This window comes from Zeugodacus cucurbitae, chromosome 4 (genome assembly GCF_028554725.1).
Source record: "Zeugodacus cucurbitae isolate PBARC_wt_2022May chromosome 4, idZeuCucr1.2, whole genome shotgun sequence".
Classification (NCBI taxonomy): Eukaryota; Metazoa; Arthropoda; class Insecta; order Diptera; family Tephritidae; genus Zeugodacus; species Zeugodacus cucurbitae.
Window position 1 is genome coordinate 1,510,211 of NC_071669.1, and position 18,469 is coordinate 1,528,679.

At 36.9% G+C, this 18,469-nt stretch overlaps 2 protein-coding genes across 3 annotated transcripts in view; one reads left to right on the plus strand and one right to left on the minus strand.

Moving 5' to 3' along the window:
* LOC105218166 (glutactin) overlaps positions 1-17,701 on the plus strand; it is a 52,773-nt gene extending 35,072 nt beyond the window's left edge. For both annotated transcript variants that reach the window (XM_054228879.1, XM_054228880.1), the window contains exons 8-9: positions 7,481-7,692; positions 9,341-17,701. The gene's annotated coding sequence lies outside the window, so the exon portion shown is untranslated. The remainder of the gene's footprint in view (positions 1-7,480; positions 7,693-9,340) is intronic.
* The window catches only part of LOC105210576 (uncharacterized), a 33,402-nt gene continuing 15,156 nt past the window's right edge, over positions 224-18,469 (minus strand). Inside the window, exons 3-4 of the mRNA XM_029038514.2 lie at positions 13,967-14,163; positions 224-1,388 (exon numbers count right to left, since the gene is read on the minus strand). Coding sequence (XP_028894347.2) covers positions 1,179-1,388; positions 13,967-14,163 — 407 coding nt within the window. The 3' untranslated portion in view covers positions 224-1,178. The remainder of the gene's footprint in view (positions 1,389-13,966; positions 14,164-18,469) is intronic.

Here is an 18,469-nt window from a genome sequence, read left to right on the forward strand (position 1 = left end):
GCAAGTATTATGATAATTGGATCTAGATGTATGATGTAAAATCTGTTGACTGTATCGATAACTCGTCTAAATCGGCTGTTCGTTGATGTCTCCGTAACATTTCAAGTTATTACTTTAAGTCGAGTTTATGCAAAAAATTAATACATTTTTTTTATATTTTTATATTCGTATTTTATTGATTTATTTAATTATATTTATTTACGTGTATTCGCATTAAATACATAATTTTCAGTTTTTGTATATCGATTAAATTTTAATTACTTTAAGTAGTTACACATACGCATAAATTTAATTAAGTTGTATATTACATAAAAGTCAAGTAAAGTTCCTTAGCATAGCTATTCAAATATGAAATAAAGAAATATATAATACAGGATTAGAACAAAATATATATATATATATATATAACATATTAATCGAAATATATATATAACAAAGGGCGGATGAGGGCTTAAACTTAGCCACAACAACTTTACAAGGCTAAGGCTAAGTTCATCAGGAAGAAAATGAGACTCCTCTTTGCTTAGCTCATCGCTTCACTATTCACATTGCCTTAACCTTAATTGAACCGATAAATTATAAAATTTAATGTAGAAAATCATTGAAATTTATACAAAATGGCGTTGCACACACTGCCGTAATTCGTTGGAAGTAATTTTCTTTCAAAAAAACTGTTATTTATCGCTATGATTTGCCTTAACTTAGTTACTAACTACGAAGCCGCATTGCTGCTATTTATTTAAATTCATTAATTTTTTCATTTTTAAGTCAATAAAGTGTTAATTTCTAAAATCTTTATGCATAATTAGCTATACAAATACACAATTTACATGATTAAAAAGTAGTTTAAAAGTACGCACACATATATTTACAATTCCAAAAAAAAAAAAGAAAAATGCTTAAAAACTGCTAATTTACACTTAATTTAGTAATTAAAAATATAAAATTGAAGATTTGCATTGTTGTTGTAAATTATATTATATTAAGTGAGACTAACTTAGGTAGGCCTTCAGAAGACTGCTTTAAAACTCAGAGATTTGCTGCTATCACCATTTGGCGTCGTTAAGTAAATACATACATATATGCCGTTAGGAAAATAATTAAACCGTTTTAGTTCATTAACTATTAAATTTATATATTTCTTGTATTTATAAATTTATATGCGCGACTTTCGGCATTTAACGGTAATTATCACCCATGCGACAGCGTTTACTCTGCGCCGGATTCTCGCCCATGTCCAAGCTCTCGTTGTCACTGTCCATCGTCTCACTGCAGTCGCCATCGGGTTCACCGCCACCGCCACCCATAATATCCTGTTTCCGCTTGGCGGTGGCCATTTCCGCAGCATGTTTCTTGCGCCATTTGGTGCGTCGATTCTGGAACCAAACCTGCAAGCAACAGGAAAAGAAGGAAATTAGTAAAAGTTGTATGGAAAGTGGAAAGGTAGATGTGTGGTTCGCATTTAATTTTCACTTAATTACTACATATATGTAAGGGATACGGGGGTTGGGGTCAGCTCGAAAAACTCAAAAGTCACAAATTTAAACTTTTCTATGTGTGCAATTAATTAAAAGTGGGCCGGGCGGGCCCATAACTGGCATTTATTGCGCGTCTAAGTGACGTCTCAACCTTTACAAGGCGCAGCTCCAACTTTAATGCCACACAAGTGACAAACGCGTTGATGACGCTTCGTGCTACGCTCGCCCACACGAGCTCACATGTTGACGCCGTCGCTGATGGTAACATGTGTAAAGTCATTAAGTCGCTGTTGGCATTAAGGCGCTCACACACACAGAAACAACGGTATATGCCCAAATAATACCCTGAAATTCAAAACACAGCAGCCGTGGCACGCATGCAGCGCTGTGGCAAGTGGCACAGTTGGCCGTGCGGCAGGCACAGACACAGTCACCACCCCATAAGCAGCATCATCAACGCCGGTTAACCCTCAATTAAGAGAAAATAAAGCACCAAACGAACCGGCATGCGGTGCGACAAAAGGAGGCAGCAGCACGTGGAATGGAATGTGGCAAAGTGGGTGGGTGGGAGGCCTGAGCGCAAAACCATGACTAACGAATTTGGTTGCGCTTTGGCGACGTGCGGAGTGTAGCTTCATTTTGCAAGCGCAAAAATCACTGAGGATCTTAATAGTGTGGCATGCAACATATGCTGCCACCCAAAACATACATACATGCATACTTGTGTGTGTGTGTGAAGAGGAGAAAAACCTGTAGCAGCCAAAAATCGAGCTTGCCTTCGAAAGGCATGTCTCATTGCCTCAGGCGTTGTTTTTGTGTGGCAGCCACAATGAGCTCGCAAAACAGTAACTCAAGCAGCAGCGTGTGCACAGCACATTTTCGAGCTCATTGAGCGCGCTTCGAATGACAGCGTTGACGACATAATTTGCTTAGTAAAGGACGAGCCAGTGGACCTAACCAAAATTTTTTTTTTTTGCTTCGTATGCTCCATGTGGACGATACATTCATGCCGTCTGTATTGTGTTGTGGAGAGTCGCTTTGCTGCTGGCTACTGCTTTTGGCGGTCATTAACACACTTTTGCGCCAGACAATTCACTGCCCTTGCGTCATTAGCCACACAGCCGCTCCAGTTGCTGTGCCGCTGGCTCATGCCACTTAAATCTCGAGATTCGACGGTTCTTTGGCTGCCCCTTTGCTGCTTACTTACGAGTTTATGGCCGACAGCTGTTGCCGGTTGTGATGTGGTTACAATGCAACGGTTAATTACTTTTCAAGTTCTTTTTTTTTTAATTCTGTGGCAAGCTCTTGGCTTGGTGCTTTAGGTTTCTTTGGGTTGTGCAAGTGAAATGGTTGTTGTTGTTGTAGCGGTTATCTATCCCTGCCTGAAAAGAAAATAATAGATCTAGTTGTCGTCGAAATCATCTATCGGGAGGCCCAGGAAACGTTTCGACAGGGTTAGATGAGTAGGGTTCGTTGGGCACGCAAAGAGGTGGTTAGTATCATGCGGGGACTCATTGCATGCAGGACATGTATTTTGTATGTCAGGGTTCAGTCTGGATAAGTAGGAGTTTAACCTGCTACAATATCCAGATCAAAGTTGCGCAAGGCTCACTCTGGTTTCACGTGGCAACTCGAGCTCTTCGTCTGCTATAGGTGGTGGTTTGGTTCCAAGTACCGGAAGGGAGTCAATGAAGGTGTTAATAGCTGTGAATGGCGTTTAGAGCGTACCTAAAACTGCCTGCGTCCGCAGTCTTGTCGGTATATGAATTCAGTTCGTCGACGTGTTGTAGGAATAATCTCTTTATACACCTAGGGGGCGGTTCTGCTTCCAGCAAGTTCAAGTGAAATGGTTTCAAGGAGTGGTTCCTCGGAATTTTTACAACATTTTGTGACCTCTTCACATGACTTTTCAAGCGAAGAAAGCATGTTTAGATCTTTACTATTTTATGGACTTCTAATGGGCTCAGACCAGTCTTTAGTAATCTTCATTCTAGTTCTTCTGTTACTCAATATCTGCAATACTGACTGAACTGAAAGAAAGAGTAATCTTTATTTCTATTAGACGCAATGTATGGCTAACACAGGCGTAAGAAAATAACAAGAAATCATACAGACAGCATCTAGAGTCGTGTCCAAAACAATGGAAGTGTATTTGGACACATTTCCAAGGCAGAAATCACACATAGCTTAATGTCAGAGAGAAAATGTCGAGAGATAAACTACGGTGTCTGAAAATGGGAGCGCATAAAGTTGAAAAAAACAACAACAATCAGTCACCAGTAGTAGTAGTCACGTTTGATATGAGAGCTAAGCTTTGAAGAACAGGCTTCTTCGTCAATATATATCTATACGACAACACCAATATTTACTTATGTAACAACAAATCATTTCAACGAAAATAGTGAAAAAATCAGTTCTTTAACACCACTGTGGTCTATCTGTATAATAACATAGCTTTTTTTCTGCCAACTCAGGGATCTTTTGACCACAGCTGTTGCTACAAAATAATGACCATGAAAAGCAGCCTTAATGATGCCATCTAATGGTGTGTTGTCTGCGAGCAGTGTTGTTGCTGCCAATGCCGTTGCTATACTCCACTAAAGCTTACAGCTGCTGCATCAGAATTCTGGTGGGTGGGTGTTGTGACGGTCTGCTTGAGCTTTGCTTATGAAATATTTTCACTCAGCGTAAAATCTTTGCAATATACAATAGATGTATATATGTATGTGTGAGTACGATATGCCGAAGAAGCAATACTTTGTGGCTGCTTCACACTCTTTTTCGCATCTTTTGTGGCACATATGTCTGTATGAGTTTATGATTTCTAGTTAATCCCAAATTGCAATATGCCTTTCTCACTTCATTTTGTTGTTGTCATAAAGATAAAATAATTACATTTTTATTTGCACATAATGCCGCCTATAATAATTACCCGAATGTGCAAATGAAGTTGTAAATTATGCAATGAATGTGCTGTGCAATGGCTAATTACACGCAGGTTGCAAGGATTTTATATGCAGTTCGAGGATTTTTGTATTATTGGGGATAATGTATGCGTTAGTCTATACGAAATTGCTTTGGATGAAGTCTCATAATCAACTAAGTCTGAAGATCTCTTGCTTTAGATACAAAATTGTAACTTTTTCTTCTGGAAGAACGCTATTGGAAACAGTTTGAAATGCTACTCAGCCAATGAATTTGATGAATGGAGCTTCAAATTCGAACCATAAGCTAACTCAGATCCGCTGACAAAGGGAAAAAAGTTTGAAAACAAATCAAAATCGAACCTTTTTGTTCAAAAATATTGTGAGTATTGGTAACCTGTTTATAGGAAAAAATAGAATATTTAATTCGACGAACAAAAATAGTAAGATATGGCCGAATACAATATAATAAGATTCAAATATATCATAGGGGTATTATATACTCAATACCTCCCGTGTATTATCTGTCACTATTTATGTACCGAATTGCAGAATCGACGCACCGTTTCCAAAAGTCCAAAAAGGTCAATTTTATGACAGCAACATGTCAAAGTCAATCAAACATTGTCGCCGGCTGCAATCAATTCGCTGCGCTGCCATTTGAGCCGCATCAAACGAACGAATTTCGATAGATTTATGACCATGGCATACGAAAAACCGAAAACGAACAAAGCGGCGCAGGACCACATGTCTAGCTGGCAGTTAATAGTGAATGTATGGACCGGTGGATATACCTGGAATAACCGACGAAATGGCCAACAATAGCAGAGCAGAGCCAGAGCAAAAGGCAGAAAAGGGTGCAATAAAACCAAAAAGTCAAGTATTCAAATTTTTATGGCTTTTCGGTGGTGTTGACGAGTTGTTGTGGTTGGCGTGGTGTTAGTGGTGGTGGCAATGGACGCCATGTTATGTCAAAAAGGCGTAAGAAATAGAGTCAAAATATTGTTGGCTTTCCTGTGTAGCGCGCATGCGTCGCAAAACAGCAGGCGCACAAAGCCAAAGCTGAGAAATCCGTCAACACAAACGTAATGGCTGCTGACGGAATGTCGCCAGGTGGTACGAGTATCGGGTAGTGTGGCCAATAAAATGTTTTTGTACTTTTTTTCTTGTTATCTTTTATTTTGTTGGTGGTGGTGTTACGTTTGTTATATGTTTGTTGTGTGCAGTTAAAAGGATATCGCTCTCACGCCCACACAAAGGAACATACTGATATGTAAATTCGCTTGAAAGCGACATGCCAACGTGTATACGAGTGTGTGAATATGTCGCTGGAGCACCAAATAAAATTTTAAATTTATATCCTTATCCTTACCCCCCTGTGTGGTGCGAATATAAACAGATATATCGGGATATGATAAAAACATTCGCACGAATTATGTAATGTGGATGCTAAAGGTAGAGTGAGGATTAGTTAAGAGTTTAGAGCAGAGAAGAGCATTTCAAAATGTTGGACATTACAACAAAAACAAAAATTCACCATATTAAAAATATATATAATCAGTGGCGGATCCACGGGGGGTTTTTGGTGTTAAAACACCCCCTAAACTCAGAGAAAAATATATGTTTGTTGATATGGGTTTGGAATGAGGTTATTGATCAAAAAAATCACATCAAATTATAAGCAATTATAATAAGATTTTTGTTGTTATTCATATAATTCGAACTTTCTCTACATTTGTATAAGCAGTATCGCTGATGCTCAGTGATTAATTGAGGATTACACGGAATCTCACATTCCATGTTATATTTTCCTTGGTTTTTGAAGAATTCTTCAGGTATTTCATCAACTGACAGATCAATATCCCTATGAATATTCATTGATGCTAGATCATTAAGCCTATCTTGACCTGTCGTATTTCGTAAATAGGTTTTAATTCTCTTTAAACTTGAAAACTTCTTTCCGGTGATGCTATTGAAACAGGCAATAACGCCAATATGCGTAAAATCTCGAAAACATTCCCAAAAGACGTCTTGTTCACTGCTTCTAAAGCTTCGAGAGCATTCCGAAAATGCTTGCCTGAAATTCGCTGGTTCCACATTTTCACCTCCGCAAGAAAGTTTTGTTCTGAACAGTTGATCACCCTTTCATAAAAATAAAATATATCTCGAGGTTTTTAAGCGTCAAATTCGGACTTTGGGCAAAATACAAAAAAAAAAAAAAAAACGTGTCCTATAATAACTGAATTTTCGCGAGGGAACTGCTATATTGAAATTACGTTGAGTAATAAAACTTTTCGTAAACCCCCCCAAAAAAAATTTTTCTGGATCCGCCACTGTATATAATAAAAAATGTTTATTTTCCTTCACTCTCCGCTACACTATGTTCCTAGCCTAAGCCTTCAGTCTTTATTTATACATTTATACAGCTTTGCATGCGTGCTAGTAAGAGTATATGACAGAGTTATGTTGCTTGATAAAGGCAATTAATTTATTTTATATATAGCCATATATATACATTATTTATGTCCATATATGCAGTACATGCAGGTAAAAAACACTTTTCTATAGGATATACATATAACTTCACCCTTTACTCTCTCAGCGTAATTTTTACTTAAATATACACACTCATGCACCTAATATACATACAAACATCCAAATAAAGTATACCTCAAATTGTGTTCTTGACTGATTTATTGTCGGTTTTGTTGGTAATAAACTTCATGGAAAAATCGTAAAGATTGACAGCAGTTGACTAATTTCGAACAGAAAGTTGCTCAGTAGGCGATAGAGATAAATTTTGCGGCGTAACTGCTGCTAAATGCTGTTAAATAAAAGCGCAGTTAAGTTTAATTTTACGAGCGTGTGGGGCACTAAGTTTGGTCATGCAGTTATTAAGCTGAAAAATTGGTTATAAAATATGATGAGTGGCTAATTGAAAGGCAGTGGGGCTGGTTATGAAACTTAAAAGGTAGAAAAGGTGTGTTTGGATTTCAATTAAATCAATATTTTATAGAAATTATGGTTAGTCCATAGTAGAATCTATTTGGCATCCATCAAGTCAACCATCATTGGTAGTATAATTTAAGGAATGAACATCGCTGGACTTCTTTGAGGAAAGGCTGCCTCAGACGAATGAAACAAGCAACACTTTATATGTCTTCAATGAAAATTGGCGAATCGACCAGGCAATTGGCATAAATCCAAAAATTGGCATAGCCAAATAGAGACTGAAACTTTGGAAATACAATTTTAATAAGTTATCATCAGTAGAGAATTGGCCAATAGAAGTAAGTATGTATTATTGACAATCCTCTTACTTTGAATATATTTTGCCCCACCCTCCACAAGATAGCTTTTCAACAATTCACAAAACATCCATTAAACAACGGTAATATTCAACTGTTAATGGCTGTCGATATAAACAATAAATCTTTGATTGCCATATAATTTTACAGTTCAGCTGTGCCACAATACAATAATTTCGTGAAAACTTTGCTTATGAAACTGAAACTGAAAACAAATTAAACAGAATTTATAATAGGCATTCATTAGCTATTAATGCAACAGATTTCCATTATTGCTTGTAGCTGCGACCGAAGACAGGGCGTGAGCTGGCTTGCTTGCCGGAGGTAAAAGGAAGTCATAAACAAATGAAAATGTGAACATAAAGCAATTCATTATTGGAATAGCAAATTATAACTTCGAACAGCAATGAATAATAGGGTGCATAGCCTCTCACTAGTTTTGGACGCACTCTGTTAATATCCATATATGTACATATGTCCGAAAAACAATGAAAGACGTATATTGTGCTAATACAATTTATAATATTTGTCTTTATTCGATTTTATATGGTTTAGCTAATTTTATATTTTAAATGTTAGTTTTATACAAAGGTTGTCGATTTAATCAACTGCTTGCTGCGGATGGATGGTGAAAAACGAATGAAGATACGTGAATCGGAACGCAGGTCGAAAAAGAAGAAATCGCGGGTATCATTGACGATCCTTTCTATTCCTTTTTGTGTGGTGTACGGTGTTGTTATGTGTGTGGGTGTGTTGATGTGACAGTTTTCTTCTGTTCTGTGGTGAGTGTGGTGAATGTTATGTATCAGTGGTGTGGATTTGGATAAATGTTGTGTGCCAGTGTGGTATGTTGATGCTTAGTGAGTGTGGATGAATGTTACAGTTGGGGGTTGAGCCAGACTCATTTAAACAGCAATAACAAAAACAACAATAACAAAAGATTTGACAACGAAATTGCGCTTTTGTTGTTAATTATGTTAATTTTTTTTTAAATGAATCATAATAATGGCACTTGACATTTGACTAAAAGCTTTTTTGTGAGAAGAATAAATTAAAAAAAAAGAATTATTTTATTACTTTATAATTTAAATTGACTAAATTTTACGTTTTGACAATTGCTATGTTGTTGTTGTTGTTGAGAGGCCATTTAAATTCAGGTTTTTTCTATTTTTTCATTAAACTTTTATTTTTATTTTTAAATTTTTTTATTTCTTATTTTTAATTTTAAACCATTTCTTAAATCACTGAACTGCTTAACATTTCGTATTTTTAATGAACTCGATTTTTCAATAATTAAAATTTTTTTACTTAATATTTTTTTTTTAATAATTTGTTTTTTAATAATTTTTTTGTAATAATTTTTTTATTTAATATTTTTTTTAATATTTTTTTTTTAAATAATTTTTTTTTTAAATAATTTGTTTTAATAATTTTTTTTAAATAATATATTTTTTAATAATTTTTTTAATAAATTTTTTTTTAACAAAATTTTTTAATAATTTTTTTTAATAATTTTTTTTTAAATTTTTTGGGCGAAGCCACTAATCTAATTATGAAATCAAAGTAATAATGTTTTTCAAATTTATTGAAATTATGAAAATTAAATTCCATATAAATTTTGTGCTTTTAGACAGTTAACATTTAAAACGCAGTGCATCCACGCCTAAAAGACGACAACAATTGAAGCACTAATGCAGTGAGACACACTCATACACACTCAAAGAAACAAACATTTGCCGATTATGACGAGGAAATGATTAATTGCCGAAGAATGAGGCGGACAAATGTTTATGATTTTATGAGGAATTGAATCGAAGCGACAGTTGCACAGTTGCGACACTCCGAGTGAATGCAAAGCAAGTGAAATTGAGTATATATGCGTATATGAGTGTGTCTGTGTGTTTGAGCTAATGGATGAACGACTAAATGGCTGCCATGGATGAGCATAGAGAGACAGCGGCAGGCGAGGCAAATGACGAAGCTGGCTTGAGTGCGACAACTGCAACGACAAATGGAGCTCATTGATGCGTGCAAATAAGCTTAAGAGTGAGAGTGTGTTTGGGTGTCTCCCGACATAATGAGGGCTAAAGGACGATGGCAACAATTTGGCGGTAAATTAAAAATTCGGCAATGGCAAATGACCGCATCCTGCTATATAGTCCATATAAGTATTGGATGTGTATATGTGTGGGTTTATCTATTATCCATTCTTGCGTAACCCAAACGAGACGCTTCATACATATTCAATTAGCAAGCGAATGGATGCGAGTGGAAGGCGGAAACACAATGAAAATCGACACACAGACACATATAAACAAAGAAAAAATGTTGCAACGGCAAATGATGTTTCTGCGTGTTTTGTGCCGCTCAGATTGCTTGCCTGTATAACGGTATCATGCTCGCATGCGTTAGTATGCAAATTGTGGCAAAAACAATAGCAAAACAGCAGCAATTGGGTGGCGCATCAATCGTCTGGCTATTGCCCCGGATATAGACAGCTTGCATATGCAAATTAGTTAATATGGCAGCGTGACGAGCAAACACACACAAATACTTGTATACTAACAAAAACAAAAACAACAACAATGTGAACAACAAAAAACAAGCAATATCATGTTCAAATGGGCGCTTGTTGAGCATATTCAGTGAACTCGTGTGGGTGGCAGCCTCAAAGAGCTCACTAGCACCACCACCACCAACAACAACAACATAAACTGCCAATGCAACTAACCGTTGTGTGACAGCCTTTCATAATATGAGAAATGATCTTGACAAGAATAATTGCATGTTCGCATAATTAAAAGCATTTGTAAGCGCACAAACACATACATACAAACATACATACGCACGGACAGCAGTTGTTTCGCCACAAACAATAACAAGAACAACAATTATGATTATACAGCAAAGCGCTATGCAATGAAAATAATGATGGTCATAATGTTGTGATTTCATTGTTGTTGTTGGCGCTGAGATTTGACATATCTATAAATATACATACTTATGAATGTATATATATATACTTCAGTATGTATCTATGTATTTCTGTGTATAATTGCTTGCCATTTGTAGCTTTTTGCCTTGTTTTAGCTGCCGTTATTATTAATGACTGTAGGGAGTTGTGTTGATGATATGAATTCTCGAGCACGTTTTGAATACACAAAACAACCGTTAGCCACCGCCGTGCAGCTTTTTAACTTGAATAGCTCGTTTGTAAAATATGAAATTTGCGATTGTTTAGCTTTTCACTGCTGTGGCGGCGGAAGTGTTTGTAAATTAAGTGATTTTAATAAATATGCTTGTTTCGAGTTTTATAAAAATATTATATATTTTGGGAAAAGGCTCAATTAATATTTGCATGATAGACAATGGTGACATAAAAAAAAATTGACATTTTTTTTAATATTTAAAGGCTTTGGATTATACTATTATGAGATTTGAGAAACGCACCGCGACCGAAAGTCTGTTTAAATGCTGCAGAAATCTGCCAGATTTTTATAAACACAAATTATTTTAATTGATGAAAATTCAAAATTTATCCGATAAATTCCTTCTGTGTATTGAATTATATCCCTTTATTTCTTAAGGAAATCATAGAATAAAAATTTTCAATGTTTTTTCGAAATTTCCTATACATATTTCTAAGTAAATAATACTAATTCAGCAACTAAATGGTAGAATAAATGGTATGTCATTTTTATATCCTGAACAGGGTATATTAAGTTGGTCACGAAGTTTGTAACTCCCAGAAAGAAGCGTCGGAGACCCTATAAAATATATAGTTATATAAATGATCAGTATGTTGAACTGAGTCGATTTAGCCTTGTCCGTCTGTCTGTCTGTCCGTCTGTCTGTCAGTATATATACGAACTAGTCCTTCAGTTTTTAAGATATCGTATTAAAATTTTGCAGATGTTATTTTCTCTTCAAGAAGCTGCTCATTTGTCGGAACTGCCGATATCGGACCACTATAGCATATAGCTGCCATACAAACTGAACGATCGGAATCAAGGGCTTGTATGGAAAACTTCCGCATTTTACTACATATGTTCACGAAATTTGGTGTGAGTTATTGTTCATAGAAATAATATATAATAATATATATAAATAGATCGTTTAACTATATAACCTTAATGTTTCTAGCAAAACACCCGGCTAAAAATAATTAGTAAAATTTTTCCTTTTTTTTACTTACTTTTTCTTACGTCTTTAGATTTGCTTAAACACATAGTTACTAAAAGAGATGCACCTGTGAAGGGTATATTAGCTTCGGTACAGCCGAAGTCAACGTTTTTTCTTGTTTTTTAAATAAAGTAGTTTATTTTAGGATAAAATATTTTAATTCGTCTGGTGTTACGAAGGAATTTCGGATTTATTTTGAATCTATCATATTTTATTTAATTTTTCATTAATTTATTATTTATGAAGAGGCTTTGTGTTATCCATCAGTGTATATGCCTTTCTACGGTGCCCAATCTATAGGCACACCCTAATGCTTTACACCTAAACTAGCACCTCTTGAAGCGTTGATTTCTTGAATTTGAATCGCAGAAAACGCCTACACCAGATGCAATTACCAATGATTTATGCAGAAAACTGGCAATTGGTGGGCACAACAATTAATTGAAATTCCGCTTTAAAGGTGTATGGCTAGCAATTGTACTCAATTTACGTACAATAACACCTACATATAAGCAAAAATCACATAATTGCAGCACAATTGAAGTCACTAAGCGCATTCAGTCAATATTACAGTTATATATGTAATCAAATGACTTGTATGTGAGTGTATATGAAATACCTGCATCGAAAGCGACACCAATTAAATGCGAGGATTAGTACTCATTTAAATAACTGTACACGCGCGGTGGGGAAAAAGAAAAAGTCGGTAAATAGTTACCGCCAACAACAACAATAACACCACCAACAATCAAGAGAGTGCAACAATAGCAGCACACAACCGCAGCAAAGCCCGCGCACGTGTGTCAAACACACACACTCTCACTCATACACCGTTAGAGACACACCAGTATCACTGACAAGTCTCACAAATCAGCAGCATTTATAAAGCGCCCTGACATGCTCACAATAATGCCCAACAAATTTGACGACAAAAGGATTTGTGTTTAACGGTATAAAATGCGACAACACACATATCCCCCCACCCCCTTCACCGCAAATAAATCGAAAAAATGAAATAAAATGGAAAATACATTGAAGCGCTTTAAACCGAGCCGAAGCTTGTGGATTTCAACATTAAGTAGCAACAGCGACGGCGCTGTCTGCATAGATTTTAGATTTTAAACAAAATAAAAAGAAAAAAAAATAACGGAGAAAAAAGTATTTTGTAAAGTTAGACATGCGGCGCGTATTATGGGGTATTACGGGACTAAAGCGCGCACCCGCAACAGCCATAGCCACAGCCGACCCGCATAATCCCAGGCGACAGCGATGGCGAACCAAATACAAGTTGAAAGCCAGCAACAACAACAACAGCAAAAAGTGAAATGAACAAATGAAGAATGTAATAAAATGCACATAAAAGGTTAGCGCACAAAATGAAGCGCTCGAAAACGATGAAGCCGCCAGCCGACAGGCAACCACCGAGGAGAAGGTGGGACTTGAGTGGCAAGAGTACAACCATTCAAATGAGTATGTGTGGGCGCTTTGTTGTTATGACCGCCATTTTGCGCCAAATACTCGAGGTTCGAGTGAGTGTGTGTGCTCACAATATTCCACCTCATCCTCCGCGCCGTCCCCCCCTGCTAACCGCCAAAACTTTCGCTAGCCATACTTCATTCGCTTTATTCCCAAACGAAATCCACTCGGATTTGCCTTTCAATAAAAATGCAAATTTTTCAACGCCTTTCTTCGCGCATTTCCTTTTCACTTGCATTTCTTTGAGCACTTTTAACGGCGCTTACGAGATAGCACTACTATGTACATATGTATGAATCTAGAGTTTTTTTGTTGTTGTGGCTGTTGGTGAATATACCGTTTTATCTGTGTCTTATCTCTTTTAAAGCTTTAAACTGCATTTCTTTCCAAAAAAAGAAACGCTCGTGTACAAAAACAATAAAAAAGTTTCGAATATTTTAATGTGCTGCCTTTTGTAGATAGTAACGGTCCGCATTTTTAGTTTTCATATTTTATTTTATATACAGCCGAAGCTTAGCAGTGCTTAACCCTCTGAGTGCCCAAATTTAATTTAATATATACCCCTTATATGTATGTATGTATATATACTGTGACTCACCTTCACTTGCGATTCGGTCATCCCTAAGGCATAGGCGAGTTTCGCCCGTTCTGGTCCTGCCAGATATTTGGTCTGTTCGAATGTCTTTTCCAGCGCGAATATTTGCTGGCCACTGAATGTTGGGCGGGTGTGCTTCTTCTTGCCATCCTTGTCGTTGCTTTGATGATGCTGATGCGCTTGTGAGAGACTCGCGGACACTGGAAGAGAGAAGAGAATATAAAATGTGAGCTTATATAACATGGAATTAAACTTATTTTAATAATAAAGTGGTCTCGAAGTCCATCTTAGGGAGCTCCGGTCCAATAACGATCTTTTTGAAGTGAAAATATGGGACCTATTACACCTTAACTTACACATATGAGGCTCTGATCAAATCGAAAAGGCTAAACCTGGTCCAGAGGAAAGAACTATTCAGAAATACGATAGCTTTTGGCTCAGAGTTTTTAATTTATTGTTCGCTGGAATCTAAAAATTTGTAGGAAACGGCGATTTCTGGAATCCAGAAGCTTTTTCTCTCAAACTCGAGCTCCTAGAGTCAATTTATTGCCATACTCAACCTACTCCTAGTATTAGTATTCCTTCGTAGCTTCTTTTCTTGAACTCTAGCTGTTCCAGTCTATTCCTATATAGCATTCCTTCTTACCCATTGAGCTATCACTTCTGCTAAGCTCTAGACGGAGCATATTTAAAAAGGTTTAGAATATCGAGAAATCCTTTATTTTCTCTGAGAAAACGGTAACCTTAATCTCAACCCCCTCCAATTTGAAGTCGTAAACTAGTTTTATTTAATTGTTTACGACAACAAAGAAATCGGAAGCCAAACATAAATACTTGAGCTATAAAAATATCCCACCCAACTCCAGCGCCCAGCAACCCTCTGTGCTGGCAATTTAAATAACTGTGTTGAGCATTTACTGCCAACTAAAATCATTTCACATAATTAGGGATCATTTAATAATGGGGTGACATTAATTGGCCCGAAGCACGGACCGAAGCAACGGAGGCAGCAAAGCGTCGTGGGTATGAGACCGTACGGACCGTCAACCAGTTGGAGAGCGTAGGACAACCCCCGTTGTCACAGCTTTATGAGTGCGGTTTAGCGCCGCTGTAAGGCAATCGAAGCAGACCTTCGAGATTTGGCTGCGGCATTGTGGGCGATAGCCGCCACCACCAGGACACACACACACACACACAGACAACTCCGGACGCTTGCCAACAAGGTAGCGCTCACTTGTAATGATTGCCCGCCAACTCACACCAGGGAGCCGCACAGGTCGTTGGATTTATGTACGACGTGCGATGAGGGAGCCGGCCATGACAAAGGCACGACGGGCGTTTTATTTATACTCGTTTTATTGGCTTACACTCGTATAAAAGTGGGCTTACAACACTCAAACGGCACTCCACCTGCTCTGGGGGTGGAGAGGGCTCGTGCGAATTTGTACGTCGCCTGTTTGGCTAATTGATTCTCATGTTATTTTCATGAAAACGAGAATGAAAATGAAAATGACGCCAGAGGGCGCTCGCTTTTACAAATTACAGCGCACATGCATATTTATATACAGAATTTGTTGTAATCTCATTTGTTGTAAATAGGATATATATACGTGTGAGTGAATGTGCGCTGGTGGGTCTCCTGCAGTAAAATGTTTATTCTCTATGCGAGCGACGTAATTAATTTGCGGACAATTTGCGTTTGTTAATTTGATGGCCATTGGGCGGCGGCACTAAATGTCCGCATTTCTCAGGCAATTGGCTCCAATTGCTCCTGCTTTTGGGCCTCATTAAGGGAGCTGTTGGTTGTAATTGCCTGTATTGTTATTTTTGCGCTACCAAATGTGGTTCTGTTGGTTGGACGGCTCCATTTGCATTGATTCGATTTACTGCATGTAATTTTTTACTTTAAATGCCTAATTAGTATGTAATTATTATTTTGGGTGATCAGCGCAAGCAAAAACAATGGAATTTATGTGTATGGGTTTTCGATAAATTTTGTAGACCGAGAAGAGGTGGCGGGCTGCTTTGTAGGTAGAAGCTTTGATATTGATATTAGATTGTCAGCATTTGTATTTAAATAGCAAAAAAGACTTATCGTAGATGGATATGGGTTGCAAGAATTGTAACTAATTATTTTGATATCAATAAATGTTGTGAAGAGGTCAAAGGTTAGATGAAATATTAAAATGAATTTATCTGAGTGAAGTTGGCGTACGGGATATAGTAGATAAATATAATGAATGTAAGATGACACACCTAGGCCTTTAGGGGGACCATTGTGACGTGTTATACTAAATAACGGTACTCTGAAAATGTGCGTTAGTGCTTTCAGTATTTTACGGTTTCTACAAGGTTCAACGCACTTTTAAAAACCATAAAAAATATTTAAAATCATTTGTTTACGGTCTTAAATGGCGCCATCTCTTAAACGCAGCTCATTGGACAGCCCTCTTAGCTAAGTAATGACTAACAAGTAATAAAAATCGTATAAACAAATCATCAACTTTAATCAATTCTACTTTTTAGTCGGCACACTGCCATTAATGTTACATGAAAACACCATTAAAATCTGCAGTTGCTTTAGTGCCATTCCCACTTAATTGTCATAATTTTAAAATGGCTGTCTTTCACCTCATTAGCATATCAGAATTGGACGTGGAAGGCTAACAAAATGTAGCAACCAGTTTCAGAGTTTTCTACCACTTCGTTTAACCTCATGCCAGCACTAGAGATTCGACGCCACGAGCGCTTCGAAACTTGTTTTCAACTTTATTGTCTCCGTCCGTCGCACTCACTCAACCCTCTGAGAAAAGACACAGAGAATTTCGACAACTTCATACACTTCAACTATGCGAGTCCCCCCTCTGGTACGCCACCCCGCTTAAATTAGCAGCTGTGCTTCGCATTTATAAACAATTAATAAATGACAAAACAAACGACAAAGTTTTTGCTCGCATTGCTTGGTTGCTGTTGTTGTTGCCTGTATTTGTAACCTCGCTTGACAACAACAACTATCAAGTTGTAGCTATAGACGTGTCTTTTATGCCGCCATCCGTTCCGCTTGCGCTGCGTACAAATTTCGCATAATAAAATTTATAATGAAATAATGACTTTGTGAGAATTTTCGAAAAGTTTTTAAGTAGCTTGTAAACATGGCCTTTAAAGTGCGCTCGAACATGACAATATTGGAAATGTTTTGCGAAGTTGGACGCTAAATGAGTTTCAGGAAAATTGTGAATATTTGAGTGAATATATGTTAGAATACGTGGCAAACAGTTATGACTGGAAAGAGGTTTTCAAAAATTGTATTGAAATATTTTCTTTTTTTCAATAAAAAAACATAAATGATTTACACAATTTAATATCACAACTGAAGTTATTCAATTCTACAAAAATTCATGATAGTCAAGAGTAGTTAAAACCCTTTCAAAAATGTACCATAAGTCCAAAACAATGTACCATTCTCATGCACATCTTTTCCACTTCATTAAAACAACAAAGTCAAAAGACTGAGTAATGAAGACCATGCCAGCAATTATACCAGCATATAAAAATAATATTGTGAGCTGCAGATATTATATAATTCCGCTGAAAGAACGCCATTTAATCCTTTCGCTTACTCAAAGCAATCAAAATCCAGCCAAGCGCTGAGCTAAGGTGGAGCCAGACCGCGCAATTAATTAAAATTCCAAAAGGTATATGCGCAAATAATAAAAAACCAACAACAACATCAAAATCTGCAAAAAACAAAGAATGTGAAGCGAGCGACCCACATTTGAAAAGGGCTCATTAAAATTGTTGGGCCACAAGCTTACATATAGACATACATACATACTTATATAATGAGAATAACGATGGGAGCGTGAGCTTGAAGGAGCTTGAGTTACGTAAATGTGGTTAAAAAGGTAAATCGACTTAAGTGCGTACAATAAATGTTTCTACTCTCCTCTCACTCCAACAGCTACAGCATACATGTACATATATGTATGTATGCAGTGGCGGATCCACGGGGGGGTTTTTGGTGTTAAAACACCCCCTAAACTCTGAGAAAAATATATATGTGTTGATATGGGTTTGGAATGAGGTTATTGATAAAAAAATCACGTCAAATTATAAGCAATCATAAGAAGTTACAAGATTTTTGTTGTTATTCATATAATTCGAACTTTCTCTACATTTGTATAAGCAGTATCGCTGATGCTCAGTGATTAATTGAGGATTACACGGGATCTCACATTCCATGTTATATTGTCCTTGGTTTTCGAAGAATTCTTCAGGTATTTCATCAACTGACAGATCAATATCCCTATGAATATTCATTGATGCTAGACCATTGAGCCTATCTTGACCTGTCGTATTACGTAAATAGGTTTTAATTCTCTTTAAACTTGAAAAACTTCTGTCCGGTGATGCTATTGAAACAGGCAATAACGCCAATATGCGTAAAATCTTGAAAACATTCCCAAAGGACGTTTTGTTCACTGCTTCTAAAGCTTCGAGAGCATT